The 21,656-nt window shown below is 35.0% G+C and overlaps 1 protein-coding gene across 4 annotated transcripts in view; it reads right to left on the bottom strand.

Annotated features, from left to right (window-relative positions):
* The window catches only part of LOC149771454 (potassium channel subfamily T member 2-like), a 274,764-nt gene that overhangs the window by 37,950 nt on the left and 215,158 nt on the right, over positions 1-21,656 (bottom strand). For all 4 annotated transcript variants that reach the window (XM_089948424.1, XM_089948427.1, XM_089948425.1 and 1 more), the window contains 5 exons: positions 18,127-18,412; positions 12,566-12,671; positions 9,178-9,350; positions 4,895-4,966; positions 4,141-4,275 (listed from right to left, as the gene is read on the bottom strand). In XM_089948424.1, the coding sequence (XP_089804550.1) occupies positions 4,141-4,275; positions 4,895-4,966; positions 9,178-9,350; positions 12,566-12,671; positions 18,127-18,412 (772 nt within the window). The remainder of the gene's footprint in view (positions 1-4,140; positions 4,276-4,894; positions 4,967-9,177; positions 9,351-12,565; positions 12,672-18,126; positions 18,413-21,656) is intronic.

Below are 21,656 nucleotides of genomic sequence, written 5' to 3'. Positions count from 1 at the left end.
CTTCTGTGTACCATGTGAGCAACTTTAAAAGCACAGACCCAGATCTCCCATCACATAATGTACCTGCTGATCAGGATGGGGTCAGTTCTATTTAGGTGACTGTAACAAGACAGATCCAGCTCTCCCATCATATAATTTACCAGCAAATCAGGGCTGCACTATTGAGAGATTCAAATTCACTTCTACAAATTGTGTCACAATATCCACCAAATGTGCAAAAACTGCAATTCTTCACTAGGTCCTTCCTATAATAACAGAAACTCAAATCTTTAGTTTTTAAATGATGGGGAAAATTACCCCACTTCTCCAAATGAATAAGTTCGAGAACAGACTCTGCAGAGTGTCTGATTTTTGTTGTATTCCAAATCTGCCAGCAGATAATGGGATCACAGATCACACATGGAATGACAGATAGCACATTACACAATCACATTATGGGATCACATATCACCCATTATGCAATCACAGAACATGCATGGGATCACCCATTATGCAATCACAGATTGCATGTTATGGGATCACAGATCATAAATCACCCATTATGCAATCACATATTGCACATTATGGGATCACATATCACCCATTATGCAATCATACATTACACATTATGGGATCACAGATCATCCATCATGCAATCACAACACACATTATTAAATCACAGATCATCCATTATGCAATCACAGCACACATTATGGGATCACAGATCATTCATTATGCAATCACAGCACACATTATGGGACCAAAGATCATCCATTATGCAATCACAAATTGCACATTATGGTATCATATATCATACATTATGCAATCCAGCACACATTATTGGATCAAAGATCATTTGTTATGCAACAACAGATTGCACATTAAGGAATCACAGATCCCACTATGGGAGCACATATCACACATTATGCGATCAAAGATCAGATATTTTGTAATCACAGATCACACATATATTGGATCACAAATTTGGATATATGATTTATTGTTGTACTTGTCATCTTAAGCAGCAGCAAAGTTCTGGACCTGCATGCACATTATGTGATCACAGATCAGGGTGTATGCCTTTTTGTTGTACTTGTATAGGCATCATCGCAAAGGACTGGTGACAATCCATTATGCTTGTTTATAACCCACTGCTGTCTGTGCTAAGACTTCCTGATTTGTCATGAAGATCCATAAATTATGTTAACAACACAATATAACAATATCCTACATACCCACGAAAGTGACCTTTCATCAATCAACAAGTAAACTATTTTTGGAGGAGAAACTTTGATTGGATCATTCAAACTGGAAACGAAACTTTGATTGGATCATTCAAATTGAAAATGAAACTTTGATTGAATCATTCAAATTGGAAATGAAACTTTGATTGAATCATTCAAATTGGAAATGAAACTTTGACTGGATCATTCAAATTGGAAATGAAACTTTGATTGGATCATTCAAATTGGAAATGAAACTTTGATTGGATCATTCAAACTGGAAATGAAACTTTGAATGGATCATTCAAACTGGAAATGAAACTTTAATTGGCACATTAAAACACTGTGAATTGTCATGTTGAATCAAAATGGGGAGAAAAGTTTATTTGTGATCAAAACTGCAGGCTTATGCATATTCAAGAGAATCAAGGAAATCTTGGCAGAGGCAGTCATGGGTGAATGTAAGTAATTTTGATGTTGTAATTATCCATTTTCATTTAAAAAGTAAACATATTATCATTATGTATTTGAAATTTTACCAATACAACCTTATTTGCTACAATGTTTAAAAAGTTAGGATATTATCATTATGTATGTGATATGTCAATATAACCTTATTTGCTGTAATGTATATAAACTTATCACATTATCATTATCACGCGATATAATGTCAATATAACCTTATTTGCTATAATGTATAAAAACTTATTACATTATCATTATGTATGTGATATGTCAATATAACCTTATTTGCTATAATGTATATAAACTTATCACATTATCATTATGCATGTGATATAATGTCAATATAACCTTATTTGCTATAATGTATAAAAACTTATTACATTATCATTATGCATGTGATATAATGTCAATATAACCTTATTTGCTATAATGTATATAAACTTATCACATTATCATTATGCATGTGATATAATGTCAATATAACCTTATTTGCTATAATGTATAAAAACTTATTACATTATCATTATGCATGTGATATAATGTCAATATAACCTTATTTGCTATAATGTATATAAACTTATCACATTATCATTATGCATGTGATATAATGTCAATATAACCTTATTTGCTATAATGTATAAAAACTTATTACATTATCATTATGTATGTGATATGTCAATATAACCTTATTTGCTATAATGTATAAAAACTTATTACATTATCATTATGCATGTGATATAATGTCAATATAACCTTATTTGCTACAATGTAAACAAACCTGGAGATTATGTCTCCCTTGCAGGAGTGCTGGAGACTGGTTAAAAAAAGGTCAAAAATACTCAAGACTCAAGCAAAAGCTGGAGATAAAACACATAAAATATGCTGCTCATAGCTGCATGCATAATCCAACACACATAATCCAACATGCATAATCAAACACACATAATCCAACACACATAATCCAACACGCATAATCTAACACACATAATCAAACCACTTCACTCTATTCTAGTAAAATAGTAAGTCCTAACACCAAACAGTTTAATCCAGTATTAACCCTAATTTCTCACATACCCTTCAATATTAACCCTAATTTCTCACATACCCTTCAATATCAACCCTAATTTCTCACACACCTATCAGCATCAACCCTAATTTCCCACACACCAATCAGTATCAACCCTAATTTATTACAGACTCATCAGTATCAACCCTAATTTTTCACACACCCATCAGTATCAACCCTAATTTTTCACACACCCATCAGTATCAACCATAATTTCTCACACACACATCAGTATCAACCCTAATTTCTCACACATGCATCATTATTATTTCTCACACACCCATCATGACTTGAATGACTTGCTCAGTCCTGCCGTAAAGCTTATTTTTAGCCTGGTGCCTCAAAAGCTCAAAACATTGGAAAACACGACAAAAATGTCTGGCTAAAAGTACTTTGGGTTAATGGCAGAAAGTGTAACAACCTTTCTTGGACTCTTTCTTGAAGACAGAATATGGTTACTAGTGCCATTCCAAGAGACTGGTTTTATAAAGGATTCCATATAAATCAATCCAGGTTAGATTTACTGCATGGGTTCGAGCCTCAGATTCAGCTAACGTGGGCATGTAAGAAAGCTTACCAGTAGCTTCTCATGGGTTGGTGGTTCCTCCTGGGGTTTTCCCAGGTTCTTCCTCCATCAATTATACTTGCTGCCATGTATAGCCTATCGTGTGCTGAGAAATGGCATTAAGCCCCACTACAACAACAACAACAAGTTAGACATAACATTCTTATAAAAGAATAATTTAGTTATCTAAAAACCTATTTCCATCATAATTTTTTGTACTGAACTTTAAATATAACGCTTTAATTTCTTTACAATTAATTTAATATCAACCACTGTTAAGCAATTGTCTGTTGATAGGGTTTTCTATTTAAAGCTTAGTGCACAACACATGGGTACATTATATGATGTCACATACAAAAATGTCTGCACGAATCCAATCATTTGCTTAGATACATAATGGATGTACTGCATTCACTCAGTTATTTGGACACAAACTACAGCTTTCTGCTTATTTCAATGGGACAGGAATCCAAGCAAATCCAAATATAAACTAATGTTCTACCAGAGTGCCAACGGAATGTGGCAACTGATGTACAACATGCAAGACTTTCAAAACACTCGAAAATAATACAGCTGATGCTATGCTGGTACTTCCAAAAAGCAGCATCTAATATGTCTCACCATGTGAGGGAATAACTAAACAAGTCTATAGTTTAAAAATGACTGATTAACTCGCACAGCAACCTTCTATCTCTTTCTTAAGATCATCAATCAAAAAACTACAAGTGAATTCATATATCTGAAGAAATTCTAATCCTGATTCCGCAAAATAACATGCAAAAATATACTAAACATATCTGTTAGGGTACAAGATGATACAAGTATTAAAAATGTGTACTTACTTGGATATAGTCTGAACTGCCACAATGGTCTCTGCATCTACGAGGTAATCTTCATTATTTGTACTTGAAGTCTCTCTGTTCACGATTACCAAGTGACTTGCCTTGTTAATTCCTGCCTTCAACAAGTCATCCACACTGTTGCAAAAACAATAAAGCTTACAAAATTCAAAGTAGATCTTCATGTTCATTTATATTAAAACTCGTGTTCCATCATATTATTGTTTGTTTTACACATCAAGTTTATTTACAAAGCATCATGAATCAGATCATATTATATATGTGGCAGAAAAAATGCTAATGTAACATAAATTTTTGGTTTGTATAATGTATGAGCCCAAAAGGTTGAGGGTAAAGGTAGTTCTGACACGTGATGCACACATGATATAATACATTTTAAAATCTTGCTAATTTCACTCCATTTCATTGCGTGACAACAGTCGGCCATTTTGGATAGTGCTCTGAACATTTGTTATATAATGTCTGAATTCTTTACAATAAATAAGTGTATGACTGTTTCTCTGCTCTTTCATGTCAATATACAGCACCTGATAATGGCCAATACCATTCTAAAAATTAATACCATAACAAAAGAATGAACTTTGTGAAGTGTACAAACTGCCATGGGTGGGTTTGGAAGTAGTCGAGTATTATATGTTGATATAAACTGAAGATAAGTTTATTTCTTCCTTGAGTTCCTTGATAAATGGCACCCTATCTTGCATCAATGCAAAATCTACATGATTATTCCACTTACCTTGTAATCTTTCCTATCATCCAATAGACTAGAGGAAAATGAGATATTGCTTCCAAAAATATGTAGTGAGGTCTGGAAAAAAAATGCAGGTAACTGAGATTGTATCAACTGAAATATGAGATTGTATCAACTGAAATATGAGATTGTATCAACTGAAATTTGAGATTGTATCAACTGAAATATGAGATTGTATCAACTGAAATTTGAGATTGTATCAACTGAAATATGAGATTGTATCAACTGAAATATGAGATATGAGATTGTATCAACTGAAATTTGAGATTGTGTATCAACTGAAATTTGAGATTGTATCAACTGAAATATGAGATTGTATCAACTGAAATATGAGATTGTATCAACTGAAATTTGAGATTGTATCAACTGAAATATGAGATTGTATCAACTGAAATATGAGATTGTATCAACTGAAATATGAGATTGTATCAACTGAAATTTGAGATTGTATCAATGTAAATCAATGTAAATACATGGATAAAAAGGCATGATAGATACCACACATACTCATTCAGAAGCTGGAACCAACTGCAAACTGCACAGACCCAGATCTGCTGCCACATAATGTGCTGGCAGCTCTGGGTTAATGCAGTTTGTTGGGAGTAATGAGAAGAACAAACAACACAGACCCTCATCTGCCTGTACATTATGAATTGGCATAACAAGGTCTATGCTGCTTGCTGCTAGACTGGACTTATAAGCAAATAGATATGGTAACCCAAATTAAAATATGAAAACCCAATGAATTATACTGTCAAAAATCAGACCTAAAATATCCCCATATTAAAAAATTGCTTTTCTCTATGTCCATATAATTCATGTACTAAATGATTAATTTCCCTGAAATATTTTGTCTGAAAAATAGATAATCTTAGTGTAAGGATTGTGTACCAAGTTCAACTGGCAAGTTCAATGCTGGTTGGAAGTTGTCTAGGTAAACTAGGTTGCATTGTATCCTTGCTTGCCAATAAAGAACACTTTTATGATCATCTTTCAACGTTTTCTTTTACAAATAAAGTATTCTGGTATTTCTAGTATTTGATTTTTGCTTGTAAAACCCTGTAAAGCCGTGTCAGTCTGTTCCTTGTGTACATGTAGTAAGATTGACTGGAGACAAATGTGAACTGGCCCTAAATGATATAATTCTATACATCTATTCATATTAACTTATAAAATCTCTAAAAATCTGAAAAGTAATCCAAAAGCTTCAAGCGACATCAACACTGCATCTCTAAGTATGGCAAGTATGCATACAAGCCAAATCACTTAGACTAGTTCCCAAAAAAGTAACTACAGACCACATTTGTAATGATACTCTAGGAGAAAGACGTAACTATCTCCAAATAATAAAGGAGAGATATGTCACTGAATAAAACTAGACAAGAACTTGTGAAAGAGATGATGACCACTATATCTCAAAGTCAACCCAGTTTAGCTTATTGGAAAAGAGAAAACAAAGATAATAACCCATATACAACTTTATACCTTGCAAATTAATCCACTTTATGGAGTATGTGAATTGTAAAGATCATATACACTTAGTAATCACAATCAGTGGAGCATGTCAGCTATTTTTCCAGCTGCCTAGTGACAGTTTATCCATGAGATAAGATGGGAAGTCAAAGCGATTTCACGCTCCTTATGGTCATCTACACAAACAAGTTTGTAAGTACGGGAAAAGCATTCCTTTATTTCAGAGCCAACCTGAATCTTTTCTTTTTTTTTAGCTTTGAAAACAATTTGGGTATCTGGAAAGTTCTTGTACTCAAAATTAGAACAAATTTGGATGAATTGCTGTTCATGATATATATTGCTAAAAATGGAAACAAGGCTATCTTCTTAACATTAACTTGGAAATGGGAAAATAGCTGTTGGAAAGTCTGAATAATATTATGACATGTACTTACAGTGTTGACAAACAAATATGAGCATTCAGAATATTTAGATCAATAATAATAATAATAATAATAATAATAATCTTCCCCATGTATTTTTTAAAGAAAAATAATAAACACACAGGCAAGCAAATGACAAGTATATTCTAGAAACTGGTTTTATACTAAAAGTTTGTTTCAGAATGTACTTTAATTTATTAACTAATAAACCAATTTAAACAAGTTGCTTTTAAGTTTTAATAATATTTGTCAAATCGTGTTTAGAGGCATATACGGTTTAACTATCAAGCATGTTTAGAGAATGTAGTTTAAATAAACTAAAATCAGTGGAAAAACAATCACTATCCTTGCAGATTCAGAAGGCAGCAGCCCGTCCCTACCTGTTCTGCTGAGCTTAAATTTAAAATAAAATTTTCCTTAGTCCAATTAGACTAATACTAATGCACAGATTTTAGTCTGGTGAAATCAAATAGTCTCTGACTATTGTTAGTTTCAAACCATAACAATTTCTACATTAATCCATTGTCAGAATCCTGGATCAACATTAATCCAATGTCAGAATCCTGGATCAACAATAATCCATTGTCAGAATCCTGGATCAAAGTCTGCCAATTATCTGAAGAATTTTGATTTAAAACACTTTGAAATCTCAAGGCCAGGGTCTCCAACTCCAACCACCCTGAAGGCTGCATGAAAGAATTTTTGATGGGACAAGGGCCATACCACCTTTGTTATCTCTCATGTCACCTTGTCATGCCAATTATTCTGCAGGCCACAAGATACCACTTGGCCAAAAAGCAGCTGGACTCAAAAGTTGTTGTTGTTGTATGGTTTAACGCCATTTTTCAGCACAAGATAGGCTATACATGGCGGCCAGTATAATTGGTGAGACAAGATAGGCTATACATGGCGGCCAGTATAATTGGTGGAGAAGAACCCTGGAAAACCCCGGGAAGAACCACCGACCCACGAGAAGCTACTGGCAGGCTTTCTCATGTACCCACATTAGCCGAGCCTGAGACTTGAACTCATGCAGACAGAGGTGAGATGGCAGTGATCCGTAACGGTGAGCGCTTTAGACCACTTGGCCACTCGGGGCCCCAGGACTCAAAAGTGACTAATCAACAGTATAAATGGTAATTAAAATGCAGCTTACTCAACTTACAAGCCTTTAATCAACTGTATAAATGGTAATGAAAATGCAGCTAAGACTATGAGTCGAAATAATCCAGTTTTAGTTTCAGCACAAAGTCAAAGGTACACCTACACTGCAAGTCTTGTGGGACTAAGTTCTGAGTCCATGCGAGGGAGTGATTTGGGCACAAAAGTTGCTCCTGACATTGTCATTTAGCCTAAACATGCCCAAAAAGCCAAGCTGACGATCCCTTGTTCTGATTTCACAACATCCCCACAACAACCCCTTGTTCTGGTACAATGTAGATATAATCAAAGAAACTACTGAGTTGTGTGTCAGTTTTAACTTCAAAGAAGGTGGGAAGTTAGAAAAGAAGTTTTATGTTCTGTAGTCAGTTCTGGTGCTCTCATAACTGTCAGAAATTACACTGTTATTGAAGTAATCTACACCAAAATTTACAAATGATCCTTGAGAAAAAACAAGAACGTAAATGTAATTTTTATAAACTAAACAGAACTAAACTATGACTAAATGGGCAAATTCTGGTCGATCACTAATAAAACTGACAATTTTATCCAACATTTCATTCAATATTTCATTCAATAAATGAATGTAAAGATAACTTGCTATGGAAAACAGTTGCCGATTATATAAGATAACCTACTTTCAAAGGTTTCTAAAACTGTCTTTCGTAAGTGAAATAACAACAACTTCAATCTTTTTTAAACTCAAGTTTTAATACTATTTCATCATGAACTTAATCATCACACATGAAGATATGCAAAAACATAAGTTTACAGTGACTATTTTGACCTTTCTACAATCACTCTGAACTCAATATATTTGTTAACTTTGCCTTATTCAGACAGCTATTTTTGCCCATATATTATAATCCAGTATTGATCCTAGTAAGAGATATAATACAGTCACAATTTAAAAGGAATATTAATGTAAAGTGTTTAGAAAAAACAAAATTGTGATATATGATCATGCCAAGATACACCCACGCTACAAATTTCATTGCAGTAATTGGAACGGAATGTAAAAATGGGATGGACATGACAGATGACTGGTGAACAAGCTGAAAAAAGTGAATTCCATACATAATGTCCATTTAAAATGGGAAACCAATATGTCCTATGCATTTAAACTAGACTTGTTTGCAAGAAATACCATAAAAATTAATAAAATCCTTTATTTTCAAATTTCTAAAGAATTAATATCATATCTATACATACTCTTCTTCAAGTAGCAGTATGATTGGACTTAGAGTTCTCATCCCAAGGAATTCGGACCGAAGAGGCACGATGAAGTTGTATATTCCATTGTTGGCATGCTCGGCTGCCAAGATAATCAGATTCCGATTCCATCTCTCATCATTTGCATTCTTGTATTTACAGTGTTCACAATGCTGAAAAACAGAATGTTCAAGTGTTCTGGTGTTACCAGGGAAATGGAACAGATCTATTTATCCTGAAAGATGTTTATTAGCAGTTATTTATATTCCTGTCTGTAATTGTAGCCACCTGTTCTAATAATTACATCCATGTCTAAACATCAACAGTTTTGAAGAACCTCATAAAGTATGCAAGTCGCTATTTCTAGAATAGCTGATCTTTGATCCTCTAATCAGATACATCCCCCTTTAAACTACAGTTTGTATATATATTGGTTGAGACACATCACAATTTTTTGGGTGCATATCTTCATTTCATCTGTCTTTAGTGATAATAAATCCAATATCTTCCTGTTATTAGATTCATAATAAATCCAACAGCTCATCACAATATGAAACTCACAAGATCACCTCACTCATAATGCTTGAATACAGAGGAAAAGAGTTCTGTCAGGTCAACTCATTTCAAGTGATCAATTGAACACTGTTAAAAAAAAATGTTTTGTTTTCGTGTGAACATAATATAATTAAACTACCTTAAAATAGCATAGTACTCATTCACAAACGTGATTAACAATAGCAAGACAACCAAGCATAATGAATACTGGATGACATAAAATTCTGTTTCACAGATACGTTTTATTAATGAGAAGCTAGTTTCAGAGTTTGTAGTTAATTTGTAACTACTGAATTGGCACTCTGAAATTTCCTCAAGGATGAGAAGATGTTTCACTATTACTTGCAATTAAATCATGGCATCAATATTTTACTAATAAAACAATTTTAAAAAATTGACTTTAGACAATGATGGCTGTTTCACAAACTAGATGTTCCATATTTTAATATAAAAAAATCTTGTTTGATTGTGAATTTGAATCAATAACTAGTCTGGTTTCCTGGTCAGAATACTACTTACATTCCACTAAATTAGTGAGCAAAGCAGGGAACCAGACCACTCAACAGCTACTTAAATCAGTCATGTAATGTTTTCGCGTACACATGACAGATGTTGAAATCATTTGGGAGTAATGTCAATGATCTCTCAGCAGTTGGGTATCTTGACCATAAAGGTCATTTTTACATAGGTGGCCCTCTACAGTTTCGTATTTTGTATAGGGTTAGGATTTTAAAGAAAAAGAATTTCCCCGGCTTTCCTCACTGGTTATACTGGCTATTTAAAAAAGACCTTGTATATCTTAGGTATAATGCAAAGAACCTTTAATTCCCTTTATTTTGGTGTATGATTGATGGGTGTACTATGGGTTATAGAGTATACAGCTTGACCTTACTTCAAATGTGCACCTTTCAAAAAAGTGCTAGCTCTACTTGGTCATTTTCACTTCCTGAACTTCAGAGGTAAATTGTATAAAAAAGAGCCGATAACTTTTTTTACATTTTATATATTTGGTAATTTATTCATTGCACTTTCAGAAGCTGGTATTGTCTAGTCTGGCAAAATTCATTTTCCATATTTTAATAGCTGTTATGTATAGTGTACTTTAGACTAATTCAGACTGATTTTTAACACAAGGGAGCAGTCATTTTAGTTAGCAGTGTGCTTAAATCATGTAAAATTTCCAAAAGTACAATATCCAAAGAAATATCATCCACATTACATTAATGTAGCATAGAGGTATGCCAACATTCTCTCCACTGTGCATGTTTTAAATGCAAACTACTTCACCTTATATACGTCACTCTCTCAAAAGTACATATTATCTGGTGAGTGCCCCCATAAAAAGAAAAAACTTTGTTAGAAAAAGTGCTTTATTGACATTTATTCCCAAGGCGATTTTGAAATGAGTATTCAACCATTAAACGGACAAGTTCGCTACCCCCCTCACATTTTTCTCGATGTCCAGTGAGGATGGCATCATTTCATGGTGTCATGGAAGTCCCTCAATAACGTGCACCCTTGCTTATAGTACTGTCTATGTTTTTGGACCCCATTTTGCACGAGTTATCGAGGGAGAGGTGTATAAAGAATTTTTTTAACAAAAGGGTTGTTTTAAATTTTGATAAAATGACATCAAAATTATTTGTATTAACATTATATATTTTTTTTTAAATTTTAAAATAAAATAAATTCACTTTTGTCTGCTTGGTGCCCTAACATCTAATTTCAAGATAATCTGAATATGAACTATATGTTTAATACAATCACTGAAAGAATGTCTAGAGCATGGGATTCTGTAGTAAAACTGCACCCAGCAGTTGGAAGATTTCTACATATTTAGTTGTTATTGTTGTGTGGTTTAACGCCATTTTTCAGCACACGATAGGCTATGCATGGCAGCCAGTATTAATGGTTGAGGAAGGACCCGGGAAAACCCTGGAAAGAACCATCAACCCACGAGAAGCTACTAGCAAGCTTTCTCACATACCCACATTGGCTGAATCCTAAACTCGAACCCACACAGACAGAGGTGAGATGGCAGTGATCCGTAATGGAGAGCGCTTTAGACCACTCAGGGCCCCTACATATTTAGTAAGGGCTGATAGTAACATTCACCACAATGGCAACTTGGAGGCAGGAGTGGTGGCAAAGGCTACTTCTGCCAATAATGTTTAACAGCATGTTCCTGGTGCAAACTAGCAAATTATATTCAAAGATTTATCACAATACATTTTTAGTTAACTTTCCATATTAATTATAACTCAATCATAAATTTTTATGTAACTTCATATATATCAATTATGACTCAATTATAAAAAATTGTATGCAACTGAGTTGCAGCTGATAATTCATTGCCTTTTTATTGGATAAATATTTACAAAATTAAAGGCTTTTCCTTTAAGGAAAAAACCTAATCTTTCTGGGTTTTCTTGTAAATTTCCCAGCAGTGTGGGAAATCTTGAGATCCATCTATATGACTATATCGGCATGGAATTTGTCTTTGTGAATTTTCTGAGACCTTTGTTAGTGCCTTTAATTTCATTACAAATTCTGTCTGTGCACTTGCATGAATTCAATTTTTTCCAGCAGGTCAAAATTATCTTTGCCTACTTGTTGTGAGACCAGTGATTAAGGTAGCTTTTAACGACATCCAGCTTTAGGGACATTTACCTCCTACAAAAAATGCTGCAAAATGTTTACAGGGACATCAGTGAAGAAGTATACGTTGCATACTGGCCCATCTAGTACATAACATTTTATTTTCTCAAACAATGACACTGATACTGATGGAAAAAGAATTAGTGGTCAGATCCCTGTATCTTGCAATACTCACTTTTGCCCATTCCAGACAACATTTAGGCCTGCGATCCTTCATTAAGTAGCATGTAGTTTTTTTTGAGCCAACATAGAGCGTTACTGGTGGCGTTCCAGTTCGGAATCTGGAATGATATGTAGGAAATTTCTAATTGTGTAAAAACACAAATGACCCTACTGCAGACCAAAACATTTCCAGTCCTGAAAGTTCAAAACCTTCAACAAAAAACTTTTTTAAAATTAAAAAACAAAGCTGAAGAAATTTAGTCAGGTCATGGAAATATACACACATGCATGTGGACAAAAATCCTCAAGTCTACATTACCTGCTTCTTTTTGCTGAAATGTTGTAAGTAGTTTTAATCACAAAAGGGAAAAAAGTAAACATAAAAAAAACTAGGGGAAAAAAATCTGAAAACACCCTGTATGGGTTTTAGATGTGATAATGTTTTTCACACATGTGGGGGTTCTGAATAAGAAATAAAATAGTAATAGTTGGAAAAGTAGCAGGTTGGGGAGAGTACTTTCTTATGGGGGGTAATGGGACATATGCTCTGTGTGGGTATAGATGGCACAGCACCCCTTCCCAATAAACTGTGATGGCGTAATCATTTCAAGTCTGATGGTCCTTCATTAATAGAGAAATGTTAAATTTGTTTCAAAATATTTCTTTTTTAGGATTATAGAATTTTGTACAGAATTCATATTGAGAGTTCATTTCTCGGAGGAAGGGGTGGGTGTGTTTCCTTTTCCCACTGTCATGCTGGCATCCAAGGTGATGAGCTGCAACAAAAAGCTGATCAGCCATTTATGACCTAGCCATGAAATGATGTGCTAACTCAACATCAACTCTTTCAGCATGGACATGTTAACAAAGTATTTCATCTCAGTTAAGCCAGAATTGTATTTACCGGTAACTAAAAAGTTAGGAACCTTTAACTGTTAACTGAAATTAAATAACACTAACCATGATCTATGGAGTGGATAGACAGACATGATAACACACACGTAGATGCCAAACTGATCATCTTGTAGCCTACTCCGAGGCACACTCTACAAAAATACTATTTCTTCATATCTTGTTTCTTGCTAAAATATACTCAGCAAAAACAAGAGGTATCATTAATTAGCAACATAGAATGTTTTATTTTTTTTGTCCATATTATTTTAATTTCTCACCCCACCCACCCCGCATTTTTGCATGTTGACTATTTAAACTGGAAAATGTGTAGTTCAAACCAACAAACCATATAGTGCCGATGATCATTGTGCAATACCAGCATGATTGGTAAATGTATCAACCACATAGTGCCAATGATTGCTGTGCACTACCAGCATAACTGGTAAATGTGTCAACCATTTAGTGCCCATGATCACTGTGCAATACCAGCATAGCTGGTAAATGTGTCAACTATATGGTGCCAATGACCATTGTGCAATACCAGCATAACTGGGCAAACCATGTGCATGGAAACTAAACAAACACCAGGACAATGTGCTGTCTCACTACCAGAATCTTTCATACCAGAAAATAATCCTTAAATTTTAAAAAGTTTTGGTTTTCTTTTCATCTTGATTGTGGTGCTGAGATCATCCATGTACTCTGACACCATCTAGTTATGATGCATGTGCTGCACATGACTATACTCATATTGCATAATGGCTATGTTTATTTGCACATGACTATGCTCATATTGCATAATGGCTATGTTCATTTGCACATGACTATACATATATTGCATAATGGTTATGTTCATTTACACATGACTATACTCATATTGCATAATGGCTATGTTCATTTACACATGACTATACTCATATTGCATAATGGCTATGTTCATTTACACATGACTATACTCATATTGCATAATGGCTATGTTCATTTACACTTGACTATATTCATACTGCATAATGACTGTTCACTGACACCAGAAGCAGTATGACCTTGCTATCCTTGCCTTGACTTCAGTAAGGCTTTCAATCGTATCCCTCATGAAAGACTCCTCAGAAAGTTGGACCATTATGGCATCAGGGATAACACCCAGAAATCGATCAGAGATTTCCTATCAGATCGCAGAGAGTTATAGTAGATGAAGCAACATCAGACCTAGCACTGGTTGTTAGTGTGGTACCTCAAGGGAATAGGGAATGTTTTGGGTTCCATCCTCTTCCTGGTGTTCATCAAATATCTACATGTGAGCGTCAAATCCGACAGGAGACATTTTGCAGATGTTTATATAGTCTACCAGAAAATAAATGTCTCCAAAGACTGTGAGATCCTTCAAGAAGACCTGAACCAACTGGCCCTCTGGGAAAGAACTTGAGATATGTTGTTCCACCCAGAAAAATGAAGCATCCTAAGAGTTTACAGGAAGAAATCAACAATCTTGTCTGAATGTACTCTTAACTCATTCAGCCCCAATCCCATCTGTAGGTGTGGTCCGGTTTCTGCATTCATTGGCCAATCCCACCTGTAGTCGTGGATTGTTTACTGCATTCAATGACCGATCCCGTCTCCAGATGTGATGAATGTGTGTTAGATACAATGTATCTGATTGGTTAGAAATGTTTTTTTCCAAGAACTAAACAACTATTAAACCAATCAGAAATGATTTTACTTTCATTTGTGGAAATCTGAATTGTTGAGAAGCCAAGGGTTACTGTTTGAGAGCAGTTTCACTACACTTGTTCTGTTCATGAAAAATCGTAATTGATGGCGGACATAAGAGTGATTTTTGATGAGAGCAAAATTGAGGAGTTTCTCGGGTTTGATTGTGAAAATATTGAGCAAGCTGAGGAAAGATATGTTTGGCAGTTGGATATTTTGCGAGATTTAGATTCAGACATAGAAGTTTCTGAGACTGAATCGTCAGAAGATGAGGATGCTGACAGCAATGATGACAAAGTTCTTGTGGATAAATGTTGCACATAATTTTGTAAATAGTGTATAAATATGTTGTGAAAGACTTGGACAAATAGGGAAAAAAGATAATTACTGTGTAGACAAATTCATTTGGAATAAATGGTGAAAAATTCGTGGATTTTAATTGTATATAAGAAGAGAAATTAAGGTAAGAGTGAATGCATGTGCACGATGTTTTCAAAACATTTCAAACAGGTAAAAACTCTGGGGCACAAGCAGCGAGACACACCTTAGTGCTTCTGGGGCATAGCAGCAGAGATACTGATAACAGTGCACGGGCCGAATGAGTTAAGGGGCACAAGTTAGCCAATGAGCAGACAAGAAAATATCTTGGGGTTGAATTGTCCAGAGACCTCTCTTGGAAAAGACACATAGACAAGATAGTGAAAAAAGGGAACAGTAACCTTGGTTTCCTGTGCTGCAACCTCCAAATCAACAATAAAGAAGTAAAAAGTGTGGCATGTTTCACTCTGGTTTGACAAGGTCTTGAGTACTGCTTGACTGTGTGGAACCAACAAAATAAAGATCTAATAAATAAGATGGAGATGGTTCAAAGGAGAGCTGCTGGATTCGCCATAAATAAATATCATAACACTAGCAGTGTCAGTGCAATGTTGAATCATCTCCAGTGGGAATCACTCAAATCCAGGTGAAGCAAGGCCCAACTGACCATGTTGTACAAGATTGAGAACAACCCAGTGGACATACCAGTGTACAAATACCTGACCTTGGCATGTAGCCAAACTAGGGCAAACCACAGGAAAAAGTTCCAATTAAAGTCAGTATCAACAAATTGTTTCAAGTTCAGCTTCTTCCTGTGTACAATAGGGACTTGGAACAAATTACCAACATTAATTGCAGAAGCTCCTGACTTGGTATCTCACAAGCAGGCGTTTTCTAAAAACAACTTCTAATGAACTAGTCAGCAACAAGTAAGACCTATTGATTCTCAAGGCTATGACAGTTGAGGTTCCAAAGCTCATCACCGCTACGGTAGCTGGATTGGTCTGAGCATGAAAGGACGAAAACGTACAATGACACTCTTTTACTTATTTCTGCCTTTCCTATCATTACTCTTCTGACTGTCCTATCACTTCTGTCTTTACCTTATCTTTGACCATGCACCACCGATTGCTTAATAGTCAAGTGTGACTGCATCAACGTATTTATAGATAGACTCGACTATACACATATTGCATAATGGTTATGTTCATTTACACTTAACTGTTCACATATGGCATAAAGGTTATGTTCATTTACACATGACTATTCACATATGGCAAAATGGTTATGTTCATTTACACATGACTATACTCATATTGCATAATGGCTATGTTCACTTACACATTACTATATTTATATTCCATAATGGCTAATGTTCATTTACACTTGACTATACTCATATTGCATAATGGTCATTTTCATTTACACATGACCATATTCATACTGCATAAAGGTACACATGACCATATTCATACTGCATAAAGGTACACATGACTATATTCATACTGCATAAAGGTACACATGACTATATTCATACTGCATAAAGGTACACATGACCATATTCATACTGCATAAAGGTACACATGACCATATTCATACTGCATAAAGGTACACATGACCATATTCATACTGCATAAAGGTACACATGACCATATTCATACTGCATAAAGGTACACATGACTATATTCATACTGTATCATGGTTAAAGTCATGTCATATGCTGGAGACACCAGTCAGGAAGAAATGGCAATCAGGGGTAATAACTCCATTAAATGATGTTGTCCAACAAAGGACTTGTAGGTTTTAACTACTAACTATATTATACCAAGAAAGCAATTGTTAAATGTCTTTCCAAATGAAAAACCAAGTCAGGTGACTCAGACTGGGTATCGGTGGGTATCAAACCTCCAACCTTTGGACTACAAATACAATATTCTACCAATGAGCTATTATGGCTCCCAGGATAGAATGAAAATTTGGTTAAAAGTCTCACCTATATATAAAGCCACATACAAAAATTCTGTCAAAATTAAACAAACCTTGGTAAAATAATGCTGTGGAAACCAAAACCAGGAGGAAGGTAATCAGGATGAATAACTGTAAATGAAGTCATGGAATGCTGGAAGGCAAACTCCATCAAGGTCACATTAATATTAAATCAGGGGGCATAAATGTAAATGAAGTCGTGGAATGCTGGAAGGCAAATTCCATCAAGGTCTCATTAGTATTAAAATGCATATGAAATCTGATAAAAATTCCAGTAAAGTTATCTCGCAAAAAAAACAAATCATTCATTAACAGATGTATGTGATTATTGGTGGACAGATGGACAGATGATGAGACTGCAGACCTCACTGGGAAAAGTCCTAATTAATTCAATAGCTAGATATAAGATATGAAAGTGATATCATTCTTTATTTTATTCAACATCTAAAACATAAGATAAATGAATAATTTATTTTTCTTCCAATATAACCAAAAGATCATCTTTTTGGGTAGAGGCAGACTTTCAGTTAGCTAGAATGCAAAAAGCTTTAACAATGATCTTAATCTAGAATTTATATGGATGTACAGACAGACAGGCATATATGCACATCATCACATATCAAGCATCCACCACGGCGGGCTCAATATTAAAGTAAATCCTCAACTTACTCATCCTGACCCATATCCTTGTATTTGTTGAGTAGCTGATCATTAATTGCACCATCTGATGCATCCATCTCCTCCCTGGTGCGGTTTGCTTGCTGTCGCCCTGTCTCTGTGCTTAAAAGGTCACCAAAAGGCCTGTTAGGAACTGTGGCTTGCTGTCTGAGACGCATGGCTAGGTCAAAACCTCTCTGGCTGGTGATTGTGTTGAACACACTTTCCTCTTCTCCTTCATCTTCATCCTCATCATCACTCTCTTCCAACATTCGCTGCAACTCCATGGCCATTTTCTCTGTAATATTTCAAGAAATATACTTTTATAAGAATTTTCTGGAATGCTATTTCTCACCTGCAAGCTACAGGATGCATGTCATGTGATTACTAAAAACTAAGACAAAATGTTAATTCCGCCAGCTAACAGCCCAGTGTGTAAAGCACGAGACAATCAGAAAGAGGAGTACCATGAATGCCACAAGATACACCTGTCTCATGACCTTTTCCCTATTAATGGCCTTGACCTCAGAAGTAAGAACTTGGCTATTGTTTAATAAGATGTAAAAGCATCTTTACCAGTTCCAAAGATTTAGCCATAATGGATTGAAACCAATGATTTACATTTTCCCATGCAGTTCCCTTACTAGTCATGACATATACTCCACACCAGCTAGTCTCAACATACTTCACACCAGCTAGTCATGACATGTACTTCACACCAGTTACTCATGACATGTACTTCACACCAGCTAGTCATGACATATACTTTACACCGACTACTCATGACATGTACTTCATACCAGCTAGTCATGACATACTTCACACCAGCTAGTCATGACATATTTCACACTAACTAGTCATGACATGTACTTTCACATCAGCTAGTCATGACATATACTTCACACAAGCTAGTCATGACATATCCTTCAAACTGGCTAGTCATGACATATTCTTCTCATACTTCATACCAGCTGGTCAAGAATTTACCTGGGCAAAGTGTCAAAAAGTTTCAGTGCTTCAAACGTTATGCTCCAAACAAGTCACAAAACATTCTCTGACCTGACATTGAAGCAGGGCACCTAGCCATGGCAGGTGACACATTTTATTCAAGATATATTCAAGGAAAATCTGCATGAAAACATTTCCAATCATTATAAAGTAAGAAGCCATACAAGATCTTTACTGATGGAAAATTTCATAAAATAATATGCTCAACTAAAAACAGATGTATAAAAACAAACAAAAGAAAACAAAGGAACAGTATGTGGATAATTTTGACTGAGAATACCTTTGCTAAATTATAGCTTAACTGAATGATAGAAAGCAAATAAAAACATAATACAGTGTGACCCCACTATAGCACGCTCCGTTATAACATGCATTCGGATATAACATGGTTGTGGCATGGATCCTGAAATTTCCCATACCTGTACTTTTCTCATACATAATTTTTACTAAAAAAATAATGAGTAAAACATTGATTATCATTTCTGAGGAATAGATCATACATGAATTCTAAAGTAAGATGACTGTATTGTGGTTCCTGCAATTTCATAAACATGTATTTTTCTCATACACCATAAAAAGGTTTTTCTTCTTAAAAGTATGAAAAATAATTTATTCAGGGATGATGCTGTGCCTCACCAATGTTGCAAATTGTGATTTATATTCCTTACTGGTGACACTCTTTACTGTATTTTGAAGTAATCTTTCATTAAAAATCTGTAAAAGTCAAATACTTTCGTGGGGTCTATGAGATAAAGTTATAAAAAAAAGGCTCCCATTGCATTTGATGATGTCTCTCCCACCATGCTGAAAGGCATTACCCAGCTGTCTGGCTCTGTGAGCCCTCTACCAGTCTGCTGAAGGGCATTACCTAGCTGCCTGGCTGTAGGAGCAATCTACCAGCCTGCTGAAGGGCATTACCTAGCTGCCTGGCTGTATGAGCAATCTACCAGCCTGCTGAAGGGCATTACCTAGCTGCCTGGCTGTATGAGCAATATACCAGCCTGCTGAAGGGCATTACCTAGCTGCCTGGCTGTATGAGCAATCTACCAACTTGCTGAAGGGCATTACCTAGCTGCCTGGTTCTAAGAGCAAATCTACCAGCCTGCTGAAGGGCATTACCTAGCTGTTTGAGTCTTGGAACTATGAATTAATTTTGCCAGCAAATAGGACATGCAGGTGCTCTTTTAGAATTGTAAACTGGAAATTCCGTACTAAATTTGAAAAAATGGGGGATATTCTCTGAAGATATTGGAGGGATTTATGAAAGAAACAAAGGTATGGCATCACATAATTGTGTTTATTCATTCAATTTCTCAAGGCAATATTATTAGCAATTATTGTGAATCCTGCACTCAGGAGTCCAAGAATAGACTATGTGTATCATGTGATTACACAAAATAAACAGTCACATGTCCTAGAATAGACCCTGATTATACGTATCATGTGACTAAACAAAACCAACAATCACATGTCCTAAAATAGACCTGATTGAATGTATCATGTGATTACACAAAATAAACAGTCACATGTCCTAGAATAGACCCTGATTATACGCATCATGTGACTAAACAAAATCAAGTCACGTGTCCTAAAATAGACCTGATTGAATGTATCATGTGATTACACAAAAACTAACAATCACATGTCCTAGAACACACCCTTACAATGTGTAACAGTTGACTACACAAACCAACAATTACATATCCTATAACACACTCTGAGGATGTGCATTGTGTAACTAAAACAAATCACATGAAATGTTACTTTTGTGTGCAAACAGCACAATTTGTTTCATGTGAGTATAAAAATCTAAAACTAAATGTTTCCTTTGACTAAAAAATTATGTATTGTGTTGATCAGATATACAAAATGTTAATTTTGCCTGCGAACAGCAAAATGTTTGTCAAGAAGATCGTGGCTTGCAACAGTCCACAATCAAAGTATAGATGTAAAATGCATGACACTTGATTCCATAGTCAATATGTTGGGTGAACATGTTGCAGTTAATATATGCAAAATGTTGAAGTCCTAACAAAAATCTTCTTGCAAATTTACTATTATTGTGACCCTGAACTGACAGGATATCTGAGAAAGCTTCCCGGTAGCTTCTTGTGGGTCAGTGGTTCTTTCCGGGGTTTTCCCTGGTTCTTCCTCCACCATTAAATCTGGCTGCCATGTATAGCCTATCTTGTGCTGAAAAATGGCATTAAACCCTACAACAACAACCATGAACTGAAGGGGCAAAAAAGCACGTCACAGAATGAAGTGACTTACCTTCAAAATGAAATAATTACAAGTTTTGATGAAGCCTTTGTTACAAGCATTTAGATTAGTTAGAATTGCATCATGTGATGCAGAAATCTATTAATTAGCTCACACCATCAAAAAGGAACAACTTACATATTCATGCACCCTTCTTGTATTCTTTGTTAATATTTGTAAACAATAATTACAATACAGTCTAATTATTTATTTCTTGAGATTCACTATAATTTTTATAACTGATTGTAATTATATGATTTGAACTTGATATT

Source organism: Sinohyriopsis cumingii, unplaced genomic scaffold, assembly GCF_028554795.1.
Source record: "Sinohyriopsis cumingii isolate HCF-2022 unplaced genomic scaffold, ASM2855479v2 utg001837l, whole genome shotgun sequence".
Classification (NCBI taxonomy): domain Eukaryota; kingdom Metazoa; phylum Mollusca; class Bivalvia; order Unionida; family Unionidae; genus Sinohyriopsis; species Sinohyriopsis cumingii.
Note: the sequence above shows the minus strand (reverse complement) of the source record. Positions and strands in the feature narration are given on the sequence as shown.